General features: G+C 46.1%; 1 protein-coding gene across 1 annotated transcript in view; it reads left to right on the top strand.

Annotated features, from left to right (window-relative positions):
* SHROOM3 (shroom family member 3) overlaps positions 1 to 17,894 on the top strand; it is a 208,700-nt gene that overhangs the window by 151,507 nt on the left and 39,299 nt on the right. The window contains exon 3 of the mRNA XM_033160879.1: positions 13,646 to 13,777. Coding sequence (XP_033016770.1) covers positions 13,646 to 13,777 — 132 coding nt within the window. The remainder of the gene's footprint in view (positions 1 to 13,645; positions 13,778 to 17,894) is intronic.

Genomic DNA, 17,894 nt, shown 5'->3' with positions numbered 1-17,894 from the left:
TTAGGCGCAGTACTGTGCCCAGAGCTCAGAAACTACTCACGATAATGAAATTCCCTGTTGCAAAATGCATCCAGAACAATGGGAGTTTCGAACACAGTGCACCAGATCATTTTCAGACCAGGAAGCGGTTTCAGACAAAAAAAGGCAGACTTTTACCATCCCAGACAGAAAAGCAGCGCTCAGGATTCCTGTTCATTTTCTTTTTCTCCCTTGCCCCTCAGGCAGCAGCAAGGTTTGCTGCTATATAGCAGTCATGTAGCTTGCTGACAAGGTTTACAAAGCCATGCAGAAAAGCTTCACACCTGCTCAATGCCCTTAATGTCTGGCAGACTGGTGTTTAAAGGGAACAGGGTCTTCCAGTGAGACTGAAAGACCCATGACGTTTTTTTCTAGAGCAGGCACCCCCAAACTTTGGCCCGCCAGATGTTTTTGACTACAATTCCCATCATCCCTGACCAGTGGTCCTGTTAGCTAGGGATCATAGGAGTTGTAGGCCAAAACATCTGGAGGGCTGCAGTTTGGGGATGCCTGTTCTAGAGGTTTTCCTGCAAGCTAAACCTCATGGCTACGATCAAATTTTGTACTTCCCTTGTTTATTTCCCATTTGCGTAACACTTTGCCTGACGAAGGATTCTGCAGAACTCAAAAGCTTGCCACTCACTAAATGACATTTGGGTTGGTCCCAATAAATATGTTGTCCTTCTGTGGGTGTCCCCCCCCTGAACCACCAAAGGCTTCCTTTGCTTTTTACATTTAGGGATGTAAATGTAAAAGGAAGCTATGTTTAAGGAAGCTTTTAATGTTTAATAGACTATTGCATTTTAATATTCTGTTGGAAGCCGCCCAGAGTGGCAGGGGAAACCCAGCCAGATGGGCGGGGTATAAATATATTATTATTATTATTATTATTATTATTATTATTATTATTATTATTTATTATTACAACATTTGTTTGCTCTTTTAGTCTGTTCCTCTGCAGACATAGCCAAGGTCATTTGCAAAAATTGCAAATGTCACAGATGCTTTAGCTGAGATGCTTGCATTGCAGGGGGGTTGGGCTGGATGACACCTGGGGGGGTGGCTTCCAACTCCTGTGATTCTTATTCCCCCTTGTTTCAGGGGGAATTACCATTCACTTCCCTGCTGTGTCACAAAATGCTCCTCCCTTGTGCTTCAGAAAAAAGTAGAGCAGAGAAAGCAGTCCTTAACACCATCTGGCCCACTGTCCCTTTATAAGAGCCTGCCTTAACCTTGAGGCATGAGGATAGAGAGAGTTAACACCAAAGTGCTCTATCCTTATCTCACTTGCTTGAACCCAGACATGATTGGGCAGGGGTATTAGGACAGTGAGTGACATTGTGTAACACAATGTCTGCAAGAGAAGGGTTAGGGTATCATTTCCCATAAAAAATTTTGTTGTTGTTCAGTCGTTCAGTCGTGTCCGACTCTTCGTGACCCCATGGACCAGAGCACGCCAGGCATGCCTATCCTTCACTGCCTTTCGCAGTTTGGCCAAACTCATGTTAGTAGCTTCGAGAACACTGTCCAACCATCTCATCCTCTGTCGTCCCCTTCTCCTTGTGCCCTCCATCTTTCCCAACATCAGGGTCTTGTCCAGGGAGTATTCTCTTCTCATGAGGTGGCCAAAGTACTGGAGCCTCAACTTCAGGATCTGTCCTTCTAGTGAGCACTCAGGGCTGATTTCTTTAAGAATGGATAGGTTTGATCTTCTTGCAGTCCATGGGACTCTTAACTCATAAAAATAACAATTCCTTTTTTTGTACCCCACCCCTCTGACTGGGTTGCCCCAGCCACTGTTGGCAGCCTCCGACAAATACGTAAAGACACAACAGAACGTCACACAATAAAAAAACTTCCCGATACAGCTGCCTTTAGATGTCTACTGAAGTTTGTATAGTTATTTATCTCTTTTGACATCTGACGGGAGGGTGTTCCACAGGCAGAACCCCTCCAGGTATAAAAAGATTTGCTATCTCTTAGGGAGTGTCTTATCATCTGTTTGTGTTTGTGTGATGTGCGCTGTGGTCTAAACCACTGAGCCTAGGGCTTGCCGATTGGAAGGTCGGCGGTTCAAATCCCCGCGACAGGGTGAGCTCCCGTTGTTCGGTCCCTGCTCTGCCAACCTAGCAGTTCGAAAGCACGTCAAAGTGCAAATAGGTACCGCTCCGGCGGGAAGGTAAACTGTGCACTGCTCTGGTTTCGCCAGAAGCGGCTTAGTCATGCTGGCCACATGACCCAGAAAAACTGTCTGTGGACAAACATTGGCTCCCTCGGCCAGTAAAGCAAGATGAGCGCTGCAACCCCAGAGTCGTTCACGACAGTACCTAACTGTCAGGGGTCCTTTACCTTTACCTTTACCTTTTTAACCATTTATATGAATAGCAGCTCCTTCATGGATCACTGCTGTGTTGTGACGAAGGGGCTTGAATAACTCAGAGAAGCTATGAGCTGTGCTGTGCAGGGCCACCCAAGATGGACAGGTCATAGTGGAGAGTTTTGACTAAAAGTGATCCACCTGGAGCAGGAACTGGCAAGCCACTCCAGTATCCCTGCCAAGAGAACTTCATGGACAAAGACAACAGGTATATAAAAGTTAAGACGCTGGAAGATGAGCCCCTCAGGTCAGAAGGCGTCCAACATGCTACTGAGGAAGAGCAGAGGACAAGCAGAAGTAGATTCAGAGCTGATGAAGTGGCTGGGCCAAAGCCGAAAGGTCAAACCTATCCATTCTTGAGGAAATCAGCCCTGAGTGCTCACTGGAAGGACAGATCCTGAAGCTGAGGCTCCAATACTTTGGCCACCTCATGAGAAGAGAAGACTCCCTGGAAAAGACCCTGATGTTGGGAAGGATTGAGGGCACAAGGAGAAGGGGACGACAGAGGACGAGATGGTTGGATGGTGTTCTCGAAGCTACCAACATGAGTCTGACCAAACTGCGGGAGGCAGTGGAAGACAGGAGTGCCTGGCGTGCTCTGGTCCATGGGGTCACAAAGAGTCGGACACGACTAAACAACAACAGCAACATGAATGGCAGCACGTGGCTTCTCTGAGAAAAATCTCTATTGGAAGTAAAAGAGATACATTGCATAATTTTACGCGGGCTAAGATGCCACTGATAGCAGGAGTAAGTGAGCCTTTGAACTATACGTGTTGGTATGAATGGAGGACACAGCACTAATTCTCAACTAGGTAATAGCCCACCTCTTAACCTTGTGCTGCAGAGGCCTCTCTTGACCGAGTGTTGCTGAGGCCATAGCTGCATGATGCCTGCTGCATACCTGCAGATTGCTGCAGATTGCACATGCCAGTGAAAGAAACTTTGGCCTCGTTCCTGCTAGCCACTGCAATAGACTCTTATTTCACCATGCAGTTTGGTTCACTCTCTGTTGTGTCTGCCAAGCAACAGTTGCTAAGAATAGAGTGGTCCTATCTCAGTATCACAAGTAATTTAGACATGCAGGACAAGAAGTGGACTATTAGTTCCCCCGCCTCCACTCCAGCCACTGAAGAGTGTTGTATAGTTCAGCAGAGCATCTGCTCAGGGTTCGATCCCCAATTGCTCCTGGCAGGGTTGGGAGACAGATTGTTTGCAACCCCGGAGAGCCACTGCAAGTCAGTGTAGGCCTGTGGTTCTCAAAGGGTGTGGCACGAGAGGATGGCAGGTGTGGCGGCAAGATTCAAGGGCAATCGAAAGAAACATTTGAACATTTCAGTGCGGTGTAATACAGCATAGTACTGTATAAAAACACATCTGTAGGATAGGGACAGATTCCTTTTCAAAACAGCATCATGTAAGAGCTGTTGGACAGTGGAACGGTCTCCCTCAGGAGGTGGTAGACTCTCCTTCCTTGGAGGTTTTTAAACAGAGGTTGGATGTCCATCTGTCATGGATGCTTCAGTTTAGATTCCTGCATTGCAGGGGCTCAGACCAGATGATCCTTGGCGTCCCTTCCAACTCTACAGTTCTCTGATTCTATGCAATACAAGGACAATCCTAGTTGTTGTTTATAATTATATTTTAGGAATCATCCATTTTCTTATTTAGCTGCATTATTTTATACTTTCTGGATGCTCCATGATAATATTATAAAGTACAGTGGTACCTCGGGTTACAGACGCTTCAGGTTACACACTGCTAACCCAGAAATAGTACCTCGGTTTAAGAACTTTACTTCAGGATGAGAACAGAAATCGTGCAGCGGTGGCAGCATGGCAGCAGCGGGAGGCCCCATTAGCTAAAGTGGTACCTCAGGTTAAGAACAGTTTCAGGTTAAGAACGGACCTCCAGAACGAATGAAGTTCCTGTCCCAGGAAGTTAAGGGGTAAACAGCAGTGGCAGAATAGTGAAGTATGATCGCTGTTCCCCATTCCCCTCTGTGCCTTTTTACAGCTGCCGGGCACATAGACACCCAGCAGCCGTTCCTGGCATGGAAATAAATGCTGGGAAGAACTTTGTCTGCTTAATAGTTCAGGCTGCTATTAAAGGCGCAGGAGCACAGCCAGTTTCTTTCAAACAAAACTGGCAAGGCTCTTTGTGGGAAGAATCTGCAGCTCCACAGTGAAACAGTGACCTGTGAATGACTCTCAATAGCAAGGTTGAAATGCCTTGCTTGTGCAGACGGCGGTGGTTATCGCAGAACAACAACTTGTGAGAGAACCAGCTCTGGATTTGGGTTGTGCAAATCAGTGCTTGGAACAAGGATGGGGAACCTGTGGTCTTCCATTTTTTGTCAGGCTACACTTTCTATCATCCTTGGTTCTTTGGCTGTGCTGGCTGGGACTGTTGGGAATGGGAGTCCAGCAATAGATGGAGAGCAACAGGTTCCCCGTGCCCAATTTAGAGGTTACCATGGACCAGAATTATTCAGACGGCAGAGGTTTTATTGTTGAAGATGAATGTTTTTGTGTCTGTCAATGGGGGCTGTCATTCACAACCATGGGTGATGTTCTGCTTGATCTGTAATGCACTATTTTCACTAGGCATCATCAAGGCCTTATCAGTCTGTCTTTTTAATGGAACGAGGGCAGCTTTGCAGGTTGAAGAACACCTCTGGTATATGCACATCTTCTCCCCTCAAGTGGCAAGGTTGCAAGTGTTGAGTTTCTCTTGGATCAGAGAGCACTGGAGACTTGACATGTGTTGTTTTTATGATGTTAGCCACCCTGAGCCCAGCCTTGGCCGGGGAGGGCAGGATACAAACAAAAAATTATTATTATTATTATTATTATTATTATTATTATTATTATTATTATGTCTTTGTAACATTTGTTGGTACGTTTTCAAGCAGTGCATAATAGAGGCAAGTACAGTGGAACCCCAGGTTGCACACGTCCTGGGTTGCAGATGTTCGAGTTAAGAACGCCCACAACCCGGAAGCGTTTCTGGAGTGTGCGCAACCCCCGGATGCGCAGAACGCTTCTGCACACTTCGCGCATGCACAGAAGCGCTCAAATCGCGCTACTTTCGGATTTTCAGGGGTTTTGAGGGGGCGTTCATGTTATGCACACCCGTGTTACTTAGCGCGATCCAGAACGGATTGCGTGCGTAACACGGGGTGCCACTGTAGACACCTTGCATTAGGTCTCCAAAGAGGGGTGACTAACTTGCAGGTCTCCATATGGTTTCAGGTTTTAGTTTCCACCATCGCTAGCTGTTGGGTGTGCTAGGCCAACCCCCTGCAATGCAGGAATCTTGCCCACAGCTGTCCGTGGGTGGGCTCGAATCGCCAACCTTCTGGATAACAGCCAGACACACTGAACCCCAGAACTGTAGTTTTGGAAACAAGGGGCAGATCCACCCCATACACACATAAAGCGCATGGCTTCCTCAAAGAATCCTGGGAACTGTAGCTTGCTAGGAGTGCTGGGATTTATAGCTCTGTTAGGGATAAACTACAGTTCCCAGGATTCTTTGGAGGAAGTTGTGCACTTGAATGCGCTTTATGGTGTACAGATCTGCCCAGGCTCTCCCAGCTACCTCCAGCCGCCTGCCAGCCATCTGCATCGGGGATGGGAGTGAGGAGAAAACTCCTTTTTTTGCATTTAATTTTGAAAAAATAATGTCCTTCCTGTCAAGCAACCATGTAAGAGGGGCTGCGGTCCGGTAGAATTTTGATTGATGAGAAACATGGATAGCCTCATTCATAGGCTTTTAACATTAATGAATGAAATGCAGTGGACACAAACTGAAAAATTGTCAGTTGCCTTTGCAGTTACCTGCAGTCCCATTAGTCTTCTGGCAGCAGGCTTTGAAGTGAATGCAGATCAGGATGCAGCCACATATGGATTTGATACATAGACCCTTTTATCTTTTTGAAATGTTGGATATATATATATATAGAGAGAGAGAGAGAGCAATGTTTTAAGTGCACTCAGGAATGGAGACATGGACACATTAGCATCTAGATTTTGGACCAATGCCAAGTAATTGATGCACACAATATAGTTTTTCTTGCTACTTCCCTCCTCACAGGAGTTGCCATCGACAGAACCTGTCTGGAAAGAGCTCCTTCTTGCTTTCATATTTTGTCCAGGAGGGACTCCCCCTTTGAAGGGCTATCCATATTATTGCCAGATGTGGCGCCAGTGAAAATAATGCCTTTGCTGATGAGATCTGTCTTGCCATTTTGTTGGAAAGATATGGTTGAATAGTTTTTTTCCCATGAAGATGGGAGCTATGCGGGTTTACTCAGAGAGTCTTCCCGCTCCATCTGGGGCTGTGCGTAGAGAGAAGGCCTCCTTGATGATTTGCAAAATTTCAGAGGCACATGACATAACCACCTGCAAAATGCAGCTGGTAGGTAGAAATGCGCTGTTTTCACAGTAGCACATGGCACCAATAAATAATCTTTTAATGCATAGAGGGGTGGGATATGTTAGTAAAGTATCAGACGAAAATGCCGTTTCATTTGTACGCAAATGTTTTTAACTGGGTGAAATTTGCAAGAGGGAATTGTGAACCCTCTAAAGAGTGCCGTTGTAACAGAGCTCATGTCCCTCGTATGATCTTTTTAACTATGTATTTGCACTTAGATATCCTGCGCCATCGTTCTGTGTAAGGTGAATAAAACTCAAAACATCAATAAAACAGCAACAAATTGCAGGCAATAAATTGTAATGATGATAGTAGTAGTAGTAATAATAATAATAATAATAAATTTATTAAGCAACGATAAATAAAAATGGGAAATAGGACAGGAAAGTTGTCCCAAATGTAATGGTGAACTGATTCTGGCCTGTAAGAAAGCAAGAAAATGTTCAAGGATGTAGAAAAGCCACCTGAGGAAGGGTTGAAGCAGTATGTGGGGAAAGTGATGTGGGGTGCCACTTGCCCCCCCAAAATGCATCAAGTTTGTATGTTCTCTTATACCAGCAGCACAGTACTTTTCTAAACCAAATGTTCTTTTATCTGATATTTGTACTTTATTGGTGTTTTGAGACTTTAGGGGGGTCTCCAAAAGGGTTTAAAAGTTGCCATGACTACCACAACAAATATCTTCTTCTAAGAAAGGGATTACCGGTATATGCATTTGTTTTGTGGCTGGGCTAGTGCTATGCAAAGAGCTGAAAATCTACAGTTGCAACCTGGAGAAAGCTGCAACCCCTTGCATAGTTACTTGGGAGTCAGCACTGTGGAACTTGCAGGGGCTTACCTCTGAGTAAACATGCACAGCTTTGGACTGCGGGACCCACAAAAACCAGTGGGGCACAAGCGCTTAACTGAATTCAATAGGATTTAGGCTAACTTTCCCTGGATGTCATCCCATACAGTTAAGCCCAAGAAAGCATTTACAGAATGTGTTTGTACAGTAAATGTGTGTGGCATGAAATTCCAAAGGCACAATGGGAGCAGCTGGTATACATAACAGTGAACAGCTAGAAGTGATCTCCGTAGAGAGAGAGAGAAAACATTTCAAATGCTGTTGCCAACATTGAGGGGGGCGAGATGGGTCAGTAGGATATAACTCAGTCTGAAATAGCTCCTGAAAGCCCTTATTTCGTGTGTTAAAAGGCAGGACAAATGCTCGTCTGTTCTTTTCAGGGATGAACACTTGCAATCGTTGCTATGAATAGGTCTGTCCGTATCTGGCCATGCGCCATGAATGCACGGAACCCGGCGCAAAGGTTGGAATCCTGAGAACGCCAGCTTTCGTTTATTTTTAATAAAAACACATCTCGGGCTTTTGGGGGGGCTCAGTTAAAAAAAAAAGTCAGACACTGGGCACAATGCACTGAGCACAACTCATCAGGATACCCAACTGTAATAAACAGGGATTGACCCAAGACCACGTCTTGATCGCATTAGACCTATGCACCGAGAGCCAGGCTAACCCAGTAGGCACCAAAAACAGCTGCCTAGGGTAGCAGAATCCAAGGAGCTACAGGCCAGTGTAGCTACTTTCCTCCTCATTCCATGAAAGTGAGCTGAATGAAAATCCCTCCTCTTCCTTCTAATGGAGCAAAGAGATTGAGCTGCCATTGTCCTGGTTTGCACATAACCCAGTTTGTTTTAATCAAGGTGTGGTCTGTATTAACCTCATACTGCAGGTGGGTGGGGAGTAGGGTGGCCAGTTGCAAGAGAGAACAGGACTTCTGCACCTTTAGTAGTTGTATAGATGAGGGAATATCACCAGTAGGTTTACCTATATCATAATGCGGGAACCCAGGGTCTTCGGATGAAGCTGAATGTTGGACAATTCAAGAGAGGCAAAATGAGATACACACAGTCCATAGTTAAAACTATACAGTTTAGTACCACAGGATGCAATGATGGCCACCAGTGTGGCTGGTTTTAAACGAGGATTAGGCATATCTATGATCTTAAGCCACAATGACTATGTCCTCCCTCCATGGTCGGAGGCAGTATGTCTCTTGGTTGTTGGCATTTGTCTGTTGCTTGCGATCTTTCTTGTTGGCATCTGGTTGCCTCCTGTGAGCACAGAACCCTGACCTAAGTGGGCATCCGGCATAATCCAGCAGGGCTTTTTTATATTCTGATGTAAAAGTGCAGCAGCTGTGCCCCTCCTTGCGTTTGGTGAGCTGGAGTCAGGGAAGGCAGGCTGGGTTGTATAGAGAATGCCTTGCCTAGGTCCCCTTCGTAAGTTCATGCATGATCCCTGATTTTTAGGACTCACTGCCCTTGTGTTACATTCTGTCTGTCTGTCTGTCTGTCTGATAGGTCCCCCAATACATTTCTAGGTATGCTGTCTCCTCATGGGGTCATTAATACATTTGAAAACCCTCCACAATCACATGTGAAGCAGAGCAATATTTCCATGTTTGGTGAAGGGCACCCCCCCCAAAAAAAAACACAGGAGGAGGCAGTTCCATCCTCACCTCTCTAGGCTCACTTCCACCTCTTTATCCTACAGGAAAAACAGTGGATAAGTGGAGTCTGGCAGTAGTTGCAAATCAGGGTAGAACTGAGCTACCTGACAGGAGGAATTGAGTAACATTACCCTAGGGTGTCATGTGAAATTCCATTTGTGGTACATTCCAGAGGCGGCACTGAAATGGTTCTCCCTCCATCTTTAAGTTGGTTCCTGCTAAGAATGCAACCTCTAATTTACCTGTTCTCTAATCGCACTTAATATTGGTCCAATTGCTTACCGGTATAATCGTTACTGTTCAGCATTCCATCTAATTTTCTAATGCCCAGGTGAAGGACAAGACTAGTATTTATTTGTTTATTTTTTAAATGTGTCAGGCAATTAAAAGGGCTCATTTCCAGTGCTCCTTATCAAGAACATCAGCAGTCCTAAATCTTGCTCAACAACTCAGGGATAATCTCTTGGCTGTGTGAGGGAGGTAAACAAAACAATTGTGTGTTTTGGAAAGAGCAAGTTCTTTATTCCACTGTGATGCTTCATATATTCCCCACACCGGGTTACATTTGGATTGAGTTTTGGCTGTGGCACAAAGAGAGCCCATATGTGGCACAAAGAGAGCCCAGTAGGAACACTGGGCCAGCCATGAAGACCTGTGTTCCAATTTGGGTCCTGCTTCCTGGGCGACCTTGGACCAATCACTACCACTTAGCCTACCGTGAAGGGATGTTGTGGGCATAAAAAACAGGGTGTGTGCCAAGGAGAGAGTCAGAAATGCTAGGTTATTTGGGCCTGCCCCCAAAACCATTTTAGGGGGTGGATGGGAAGAAGTAATAACTAAAATTGAATAAATAACTGGACATAGGCTAGCTATGGATCCCTTAATTCTTTGATTTGGTTATATAAAATAGATGAGTTTAATAAATAATAATAATAATTGTATTAGAGGATGGCAGAGCTAATGCAGCATTTAGTGATACCTACAAGATTGATTCCCTATATTAGCAACTGGGTGGAAATAAAAAGACACCATAATAAAAGACGGGTCATTAAAATCTGGGACGTTCTCAGGTTCTCACAATATTTGTGTACTTTACCATATAGAACCTCTTTGTAGAAAAATGGAGCCTCCTTATAAGTTTTCGGGAGACCCCCTATTCCCCAAACAGAGCTGTGATTCCCGGAGTCCACTGGGAAGAGGGATTGACGGTTGAACAACTCTGGGAATTGTAGCTGCATGAGGGGAATTGGGGGTGCGTGTCTCCTACCAATTCTCAGCACCCATAATGAACTACAGCTCCCAGAATTCTTTGGGATAAGCCCTGACTGTCTAAAGTAGAATAAGAGTGCTTTAAATGTATGGCAGGGGGGGAGACCTAGGCCAGGCACCCCCAAACTTGACCCTCCAACTGTTTTGGGACTACAATTCCCATCATCCCTGACCACTGGCCCTGTTAGCTGGGGATGATGGGAGTTGTAGTCCCAAAAATCTGGAGGGCTGAGTTTGGGGGTGCCTGGCCTAGGATATGCAGATCCCAGGTCAGGTAGGGCTGCTTCATGTAACATCGTCACCCTTAATCCTTGACAACAGCCCTGTAAACGAGGCTAGCTTTGCCATCCCTATATTATAGACTGGATCTGACATGTGCATTGTTTTGTGTACCCTGCCCTTCCTACCAGGAGTTCAGGGCAGCATATGAAGGATTATCCTATTTTATCCTCATAACAACCCTGCGGGGCAGATTAAAGTGGCCGGAAGCAACTTGCTCAAGGCCACTTTTGCGAGTCTCTCAACTCAGCAGGGATTCATTCATACAGAGGCCTTCTTCCCTGGTTCATCCCACCGCGTTCTTCCTCCTATCACAGTTGGCTCTTGTGAGGTAAAATTTGAAAGTGGGTGTGTGACTTCACGGCAAACATAGCAAGCCAGGCCCTTCTCTTAACTGCTCCGTGACCCCTGGTCTGCTGATGGGGGAAAGGCACCTCGCTTGCTCACGCCAGATGACCACCTGAAGTGATTTTTTCACCACCGTGCCCCCTCAGTCACGAACGCGCCAAAAGGGCCCTTCCCGGCTTATGCGGAGAAGCGGCACATGTCGAACGAGGAAGCTTAAGCAGGCCGGGATTTAGAGGAAAGGCCGAGGGCGAGCAGCTGAGGGAGGATTTGAAGCGCAGCCGTGACATACGGCAACAGGCTTGCGCAAGAATGCCGTCCGGGCGCTGGAAAACTCCCTTTTAGTGGGTGAAAGTCTTGCGGGCGCTGCCACTTTTCTGGCTCTAACGGATGGTGCGGCGGCTTAAAATTCCTGGCCTGGCACGTGTGGGGAGGAGCGAGGGTGGGTGGGGGGTTTGGGTTGCCTCAAAGAAGGCTGCTCTTTCTTTTCCCTCACTGCAATGGAATCTCAGCTATCCGAAGCGTCCCCAAGCCTCACAGAATGGCATGTGGCTTGAGCCATAAGCCCCCTAAACATAGAACAGCCATGCCAATACCCTTGTCAGCAACACTTTTCCCTTCTTTTATTGATGGGGAGGGAAAGACAGAATGTCTCCCTCTCATGGAGCTTTCTGTTCAGCAAGCTCAGCAAGTTCGGGGCTTAACAACTGTCCGGATTTTTACTTCTCAAAATATGGCAACCCTATTTGCTTCTAGTAATTTTCTCCCTCCGACCCACAATTCCATCTGGTATTAAGCATATTTCTTTCTGAGGATATCATGGCAGCCACATGTAGCCACAGATAAGAGGCCCCTCCTTGGCATCCTTTTTATTTTGCAATCACGACGATTTGTGCTTGTGATGTTATTGGGGCAGTTACATGCATTTTCGCTTTCAATAAGTTAATACGTGCAAAGGTTGGGGGGGCAAGCATACTGCTTTGTTTCAAGTCTGTGCATGTCTCGTAACTTCATTCTGAGCTCCTGTACTACAAATGTTCTGATTTGTTTGTTTTTTGTCCTGCTTTTGTTGCTCTGTAGTGCGGTGCAGCTCCTCCAAACGGCAATAGTGCAGTAACACTGGGGAAGCAGTACAGAACAGCTGTGCGGGTTGTCTGATGTAAACCCACTATTATTGCACCAGTGAGATGTTGCAGAATAATTCACCTGTGCAAGACAAAACAAAACCCACCCAATCTGGAGGGGTACAGTCTTTCTGCACTTTGGGATAAAGTCGGGATACAGTATCAATAGTTCTGAAAATACTAAATTGATATGTGTCTGTTGCAGATTGAGGTTGGTGCAGTATATATGTAACCAACCAGGATTAGAGTGAGAGAGGGTTGTTCTGTTTCGTTTTGAACTCCCATACTACTATTAAGTTCGTGGAAATAACAAACCTCCATCTCAGTTGACCGAAAGCTATAGCAACTGTGGCATAGGACAAGGAAGTAGCATTCAGCTCTTCGCAGCACCCATCTTTAAACTGAAATGCAAACTCTCTGCTCCTTGTACTAACGGGTTCAGTTATGGGAGTCAGTCTTGCAATTTATGCCTGAAAACTCTCTCCCATTGCTGGCTTTGCATTCATTTTGTCAGGTTTTTATTTTATTTTATTATGACCGGAGCTACGATGCACCAGGAAGAACTGTAGCTCAGTGGGGCAGCAGAGCCCATCCATGCTTTGTGTGAACACCCCTCAGGCTCAGTCCATGGCATCTCCTGTTCAAAAGATGTTCAGGTAACCTCTCCCTGGGATAGCTGCTGCCTGTCCGAACACAACAGTCTGGCCTGGCAGAAGACAGCTTTCTTTTTCCTTTTGCACATTTGTAAGGGAGTTATCCGCCTCCCCTTTGAACTTAGGTAGGACTTGCTTTGGCACAAACAAGATCAGGCTATATAATTGCAAAGCATGCATTCAGGATGCTTCAATGGGATTTAGGCAACCCGATTCTGGGAGTGCAGCGCTACAGTCCTGCGCATGCTTTACCCAGGAGTAGCTACCCATTGAGCTCAACAGACTTGGCTTTGAAGTACAGATTTTGCTCTCTCTCTCAGGCTTTCAGAAGATCCTGCTTTGAATCAAACCTGCATCTTGCTGCTTTTATGCCTCGCGGCTTTTTGTTGTGTTGTTCCATTTCCTTTTATGATTATTTCATTATTGTATTGTTAACACCTCTGTGGTCTTCATGCTGGAAGGCGGGATAGAAATCCTCAAATAAACATTAGCATCAAGTATATGCATCTGTGGTCTCTAATGCATTTTATTTAAAAAGAGAGGAGTTATTTCATCCTGAATGCTCCTTGCTGAAGTTTGATTGCACCATCCTCAAGCTCCCTCTCTTTGGTCTGTTTCTTTCCCCAGGGATACCTTTGCAGCAAAAGGACATACTGAGATTACAGCTTCCCGTTCCCTCAGCTCAGAGTGCCTCAGGTCTGACTGGCAATACAGCAAAACCCCATGGCCTGCTGGAGTTAAACTGCGCTTAAAGAACAGGTGAGGAGTGGAACATTTCTGCCAGTGTTGCTGCGCTTCTGATTCTTTCTTGTATACTTCAGGCTGGGCAAGGGGAACCTCTGGTGTCACGTGCCAGGCAGTTAAAGATACAGCTGCAAAGGAACCATCGGGAACATTAAAGTGTGCCCCAGATCGTGCTTCTGCGAGCCTTGGGTGCACTTTAAAATTAGCAGCAAATGCAAGGGCCACTGGAATCACCTCCCCCTTCCCCCCCCCATGCATCCTGGCTTCAACTCCACCTGGTCTGGAAGGAAGGAATGAAGTAGGGAGCATACTCTTAAGTTTGCACTCACAAATATTTCCTTTGAAGCTAAGTTACCTGACTTCTTACTGACACCAGGCAATAGACATTTACTTGTCAAAGCGGTGCGGATCAGGTGTGGGGGCTCAAGAAATTTAGTTCCGACTGCTGGATCCTGCTCCCCAGCCTTGCTTTAGACCCACTTGCCCTAATACAAGATAATTGTGGTTACAGGTAGGTAGCCGTGTTGGTCTGCCATAGTCAAAACAAAATAATAATAATAAATTTTTTTCCTTCCAGTAGCACCTTAGAGACCAACTAAGTTTGTTCTTGGCATGAGCTTTCGGAAGTGTGCATGCACACGAAAGCTCATACCAAGAACAAACTTAGTTGGTCTCTAACGTGCTACTGGAAGGGGAAGAAATTATATTTTATTTTGTTTTGAAGATAATTTTGGTTATTCTTTTTGTCTGTGCTTGGTGTAGTGTCTGGATCTAGATGCTTTGATAACTTTGGGAGTCTTTAAAAGAAATCCCAAATGAGGGTGTAGATTAGAAGGCTTCCGTTAACAGAATGTGCATCTTGAACTTGTGGGTCCCGTCCCCTGCCGGAAGTATGTCAGAGGGAACATCACATGCTCTTCCTCTGTCTACTCCTGTTTTCTATCTTTCTTGTTCTCCTGCGCCATATCAGTGGGTGCTAAAAGCAACTTTTCAATATTGCACATTGCAGCCTGAGGCACACAATGTATACAAGATATATACTTTGTATGGACAGCTCCTTTGGGCCACTCTACATGGTAGTTAATTTGAATTATGGTGCTGGAGGAGACTCTTGAGAGTCCCATGGACTGCAAGAAGATCAAACCTATCCATTCTCAAAGAAATCAGCCCTGAGTGCTCACTAGAAGGACAGATCCTGAAGTTGAGGCTCCAGTACTTTGACCACCTCATGAGAAGAGAAGACTCCCTGGAAAAGACCCTGATGTTGGGAAAGATGGAGGGCACAAGGAGAAGGAGACGACAGAGGATGAGATGGTTGGACAGTGTTCTCAAAGCTACCAACATGAGTTTGGCCAAACTACGAGAGGCAGTGAAGGATAGGCGTGCCTGGCGTGCTCTGGTCCATGGGGTCACGAAGAGTCGGACACGACTGAACGACTGAACAACAACAACATGGTAGTTAAGTTACGTACTGGTCACATATTCAGGGTCATTTTCCACTCCAGCCTTCTATTACTTAACAGTGGCTGTCACATAGCTCCTTTCTGCTGCATGGAGATTTTCCTGGCTGGCACCAGCTGCCCTTTTGGGAAAGCCCAAGGCTGGTAAGGAAACATTTCACAAAATGGCAGGGTATTGCTAGCTAATTAGTGATGTGGGCTTTCTGGTTTTCCCATTTTGAATGGGAAGATTTTACAGTTTCCAGGGCAAATTTGGTTATGTAGTACTATGAGTACCTGTTGCCATTGTTTCCCAACTTTATTCCCAGTGCATCTTATCTTCCAAATGTGGCTGACACAATATTCTCAGAAAGAAAATGCTTACACGAGATAGATTGTGGGCTAGAGCACGGAAGAAATTACTAAAAGCCATTAGATTTATTTCCGTTTTTTTCCAGAAGGGAAGACATATGCACTCAACTATAATAAATGAAAATTTGCTCTCTCTTTAGGGAAAGAGGCCATTAGGGTAATTTGCATCAGGAAATTTTCAGTTTGCATGGGAATTTTTTCTGCTGCCTGAGAGAGAGAGAGAGAGATCTCATTTAACTAGCATTTATCTTAATTGTATTTAGGAAACACAGCTTTTTCAAAAAGTACCCTATGATATATATATATTTGTCATACTATGCCACGGAGATTGGGACTAATGTGCTTCAACTTTGAAACAGCTAGGCTTGCCTGATATTGCATTTGCAACTGGAATTGCATTCATTGTTACTACTGTAATGGGTTTATGAAGTTGAAAATTTTCCATGGGGAAAAACAAAGCACGGGGGGGGGGGATTTCCAGACTATGTTCTTTCCAAACATTGCTGATGCCAATCAGTACCAGACAAGTATGCCACCATGGAGGAAGTAGCCAAGGTTGCAAATAAGCTAACCTATAGAGTCATTGTGCAGCATCGTCCAGGTGGTTCTTCAGCTGATGAGGGGGCAATGACTTGCTTCCCATCCTACTGACCAGTGTTTCCCAAACTTGGGTCTCCAGCTGTTTCCAGACTACAGTCGGTGGCGTAGGGAGCCGCTTTGCTGCCCAGAGCGGCAAATGCGGAGGCACCCCCCTGGGGGCGGGGCGCCGCTCCCTAGCGCGCTCCCTGACATCACGACGCATGCACAGCATCCAGGGTGGAGTGCACATGCGCACTCCACCCAAGATGCCAGGCGCGAGCGAGTGGCCGGCACCCCTTCCGTGCAGGTGTGGCGGTGGCAACTTTTAAGGCTGCAGTGTGAACAGCAGCACAGACAGGCCTGCTCATGCACTGCAGCCTTAAAAGTTGCTGCTGCCGCATGGGAGGGGTGGCGGACGGTGGCTTGGGAGGGGGGGTGCCGAGTGTCACCCTCCCCCCAGGCTGGAACCCGGGACACTCCGCCCCCCCATTACTCCCCCTCGGTACACCACTGACTACAGTTCCCATCATCCCTGACCCCTGGTCTTGCTACCTAGGGACAATAGGAGCTGTAGTCCAAAAACAGCTGGAGACCCAAGTTTGGGAAACCCTACTATCAACTGTTTAACTGCAACAGTGTATATGGTGTGTTCCTGGGCTCCATAAACTCTGTTACTGAATGCTCTGTAATATGGCTCCTTCCACTTTCTGGATTTTATTACATGTCTTAAGCATACTGAGCACTGAACAGAAACAACACTGAAACATCCCTGCGGTTCAGAACATGGGGGTTGTTCCCTTACTGCATGACAGAGCAGAAACATCCAAGGGTGGGGGAGAAAAATCTGAATTACTAGATGAAAAAACAGGTGCCTTTGTCCTCTGTGCCCGCACACATACGGAACCAGCTCAGCCTTGTTGAAGCGGCGGATGCGGTGCTATGTTGTTGGAGGTGTGGGCCAAATATTCTTCTTGTAAATCACCCAAGTCTCACCTTTTCTGGAGGAGGAAAGGATAATCAGCAAGACGCTGATTAGATCATGGCAATTACCCCACTTCCTCCAAGGTCCTTCCCAGCTACCTGTTACTCTTCCAGCACAGGGCTGGAGAGAGGAGACAGTGCAAAAGTCAAGTCTTGTGTTGTGGGCAAAGCTCAGCTTCTGGGCACTGGTGATGCATCTTTGCAGCTGCCTTGGTAGAAGAGCGGTTCGGAAGAGAGATCCCGAGATCCTGGTTGCTGCCGTTCCTCAGAAAGGTTTGGCTAATAGAAGAAGTTTCAGGTGTGGCTTGGTTGCTTTCCAGTTCCATCTCCGCTTGTTTTCTACTTCTCTTATTCTTTTACCTCTTCTGTTTTCCCCGCCCTCCCCTTTCCCTATGGAGAAAGAATTTTAATAATATAATCTGAACAATGTACAGTTTAAGGTGATAAGTGGAGTTGGGAATGCAAGATTCTGTATTCTTAAGAACAGGATCGCTCAGTTGGTTAGAGTTTGGTGCTGATAACACCAAGGTTGCAAGTTCAATCCCCGTATGGGACAGCTGCATATTCCTGCCTTGCAGGGGGTTGGACAAACTTGGCCCTCCAGCTGTTTTGGGACTGCAACTCCCACCATTCTTAGCTAACGGGACCAGTGGTCAGGGATGATGGGAATTGTAGTCCCGAAACAGCTGGAGGGCCAAGTTTGGCCATCACTGGGCTGGATGATCCTCAAAGTGCCTTCCAACCCTACAATAATTCTATGA

The sequence above is a fragment of the Lacerta agilis genome, chromosome 9, assembly GCF_009819535.1.
Source record: "Lacerta agilis isolate rLacAgi1 chromosome 9, rLacAgi1.pri, whole genome shotgun sequence".
Taxonomy (NCBI): domain Eukaryota; kingdom Metazoa; phylum Chordata; class Lepidosauria; order Squamata; family Lacertidae; genus Lacerta; species Lacerta agilis.
This window is presented reverse-complemented; position numbering and strand designations above follow the sequence as displayed.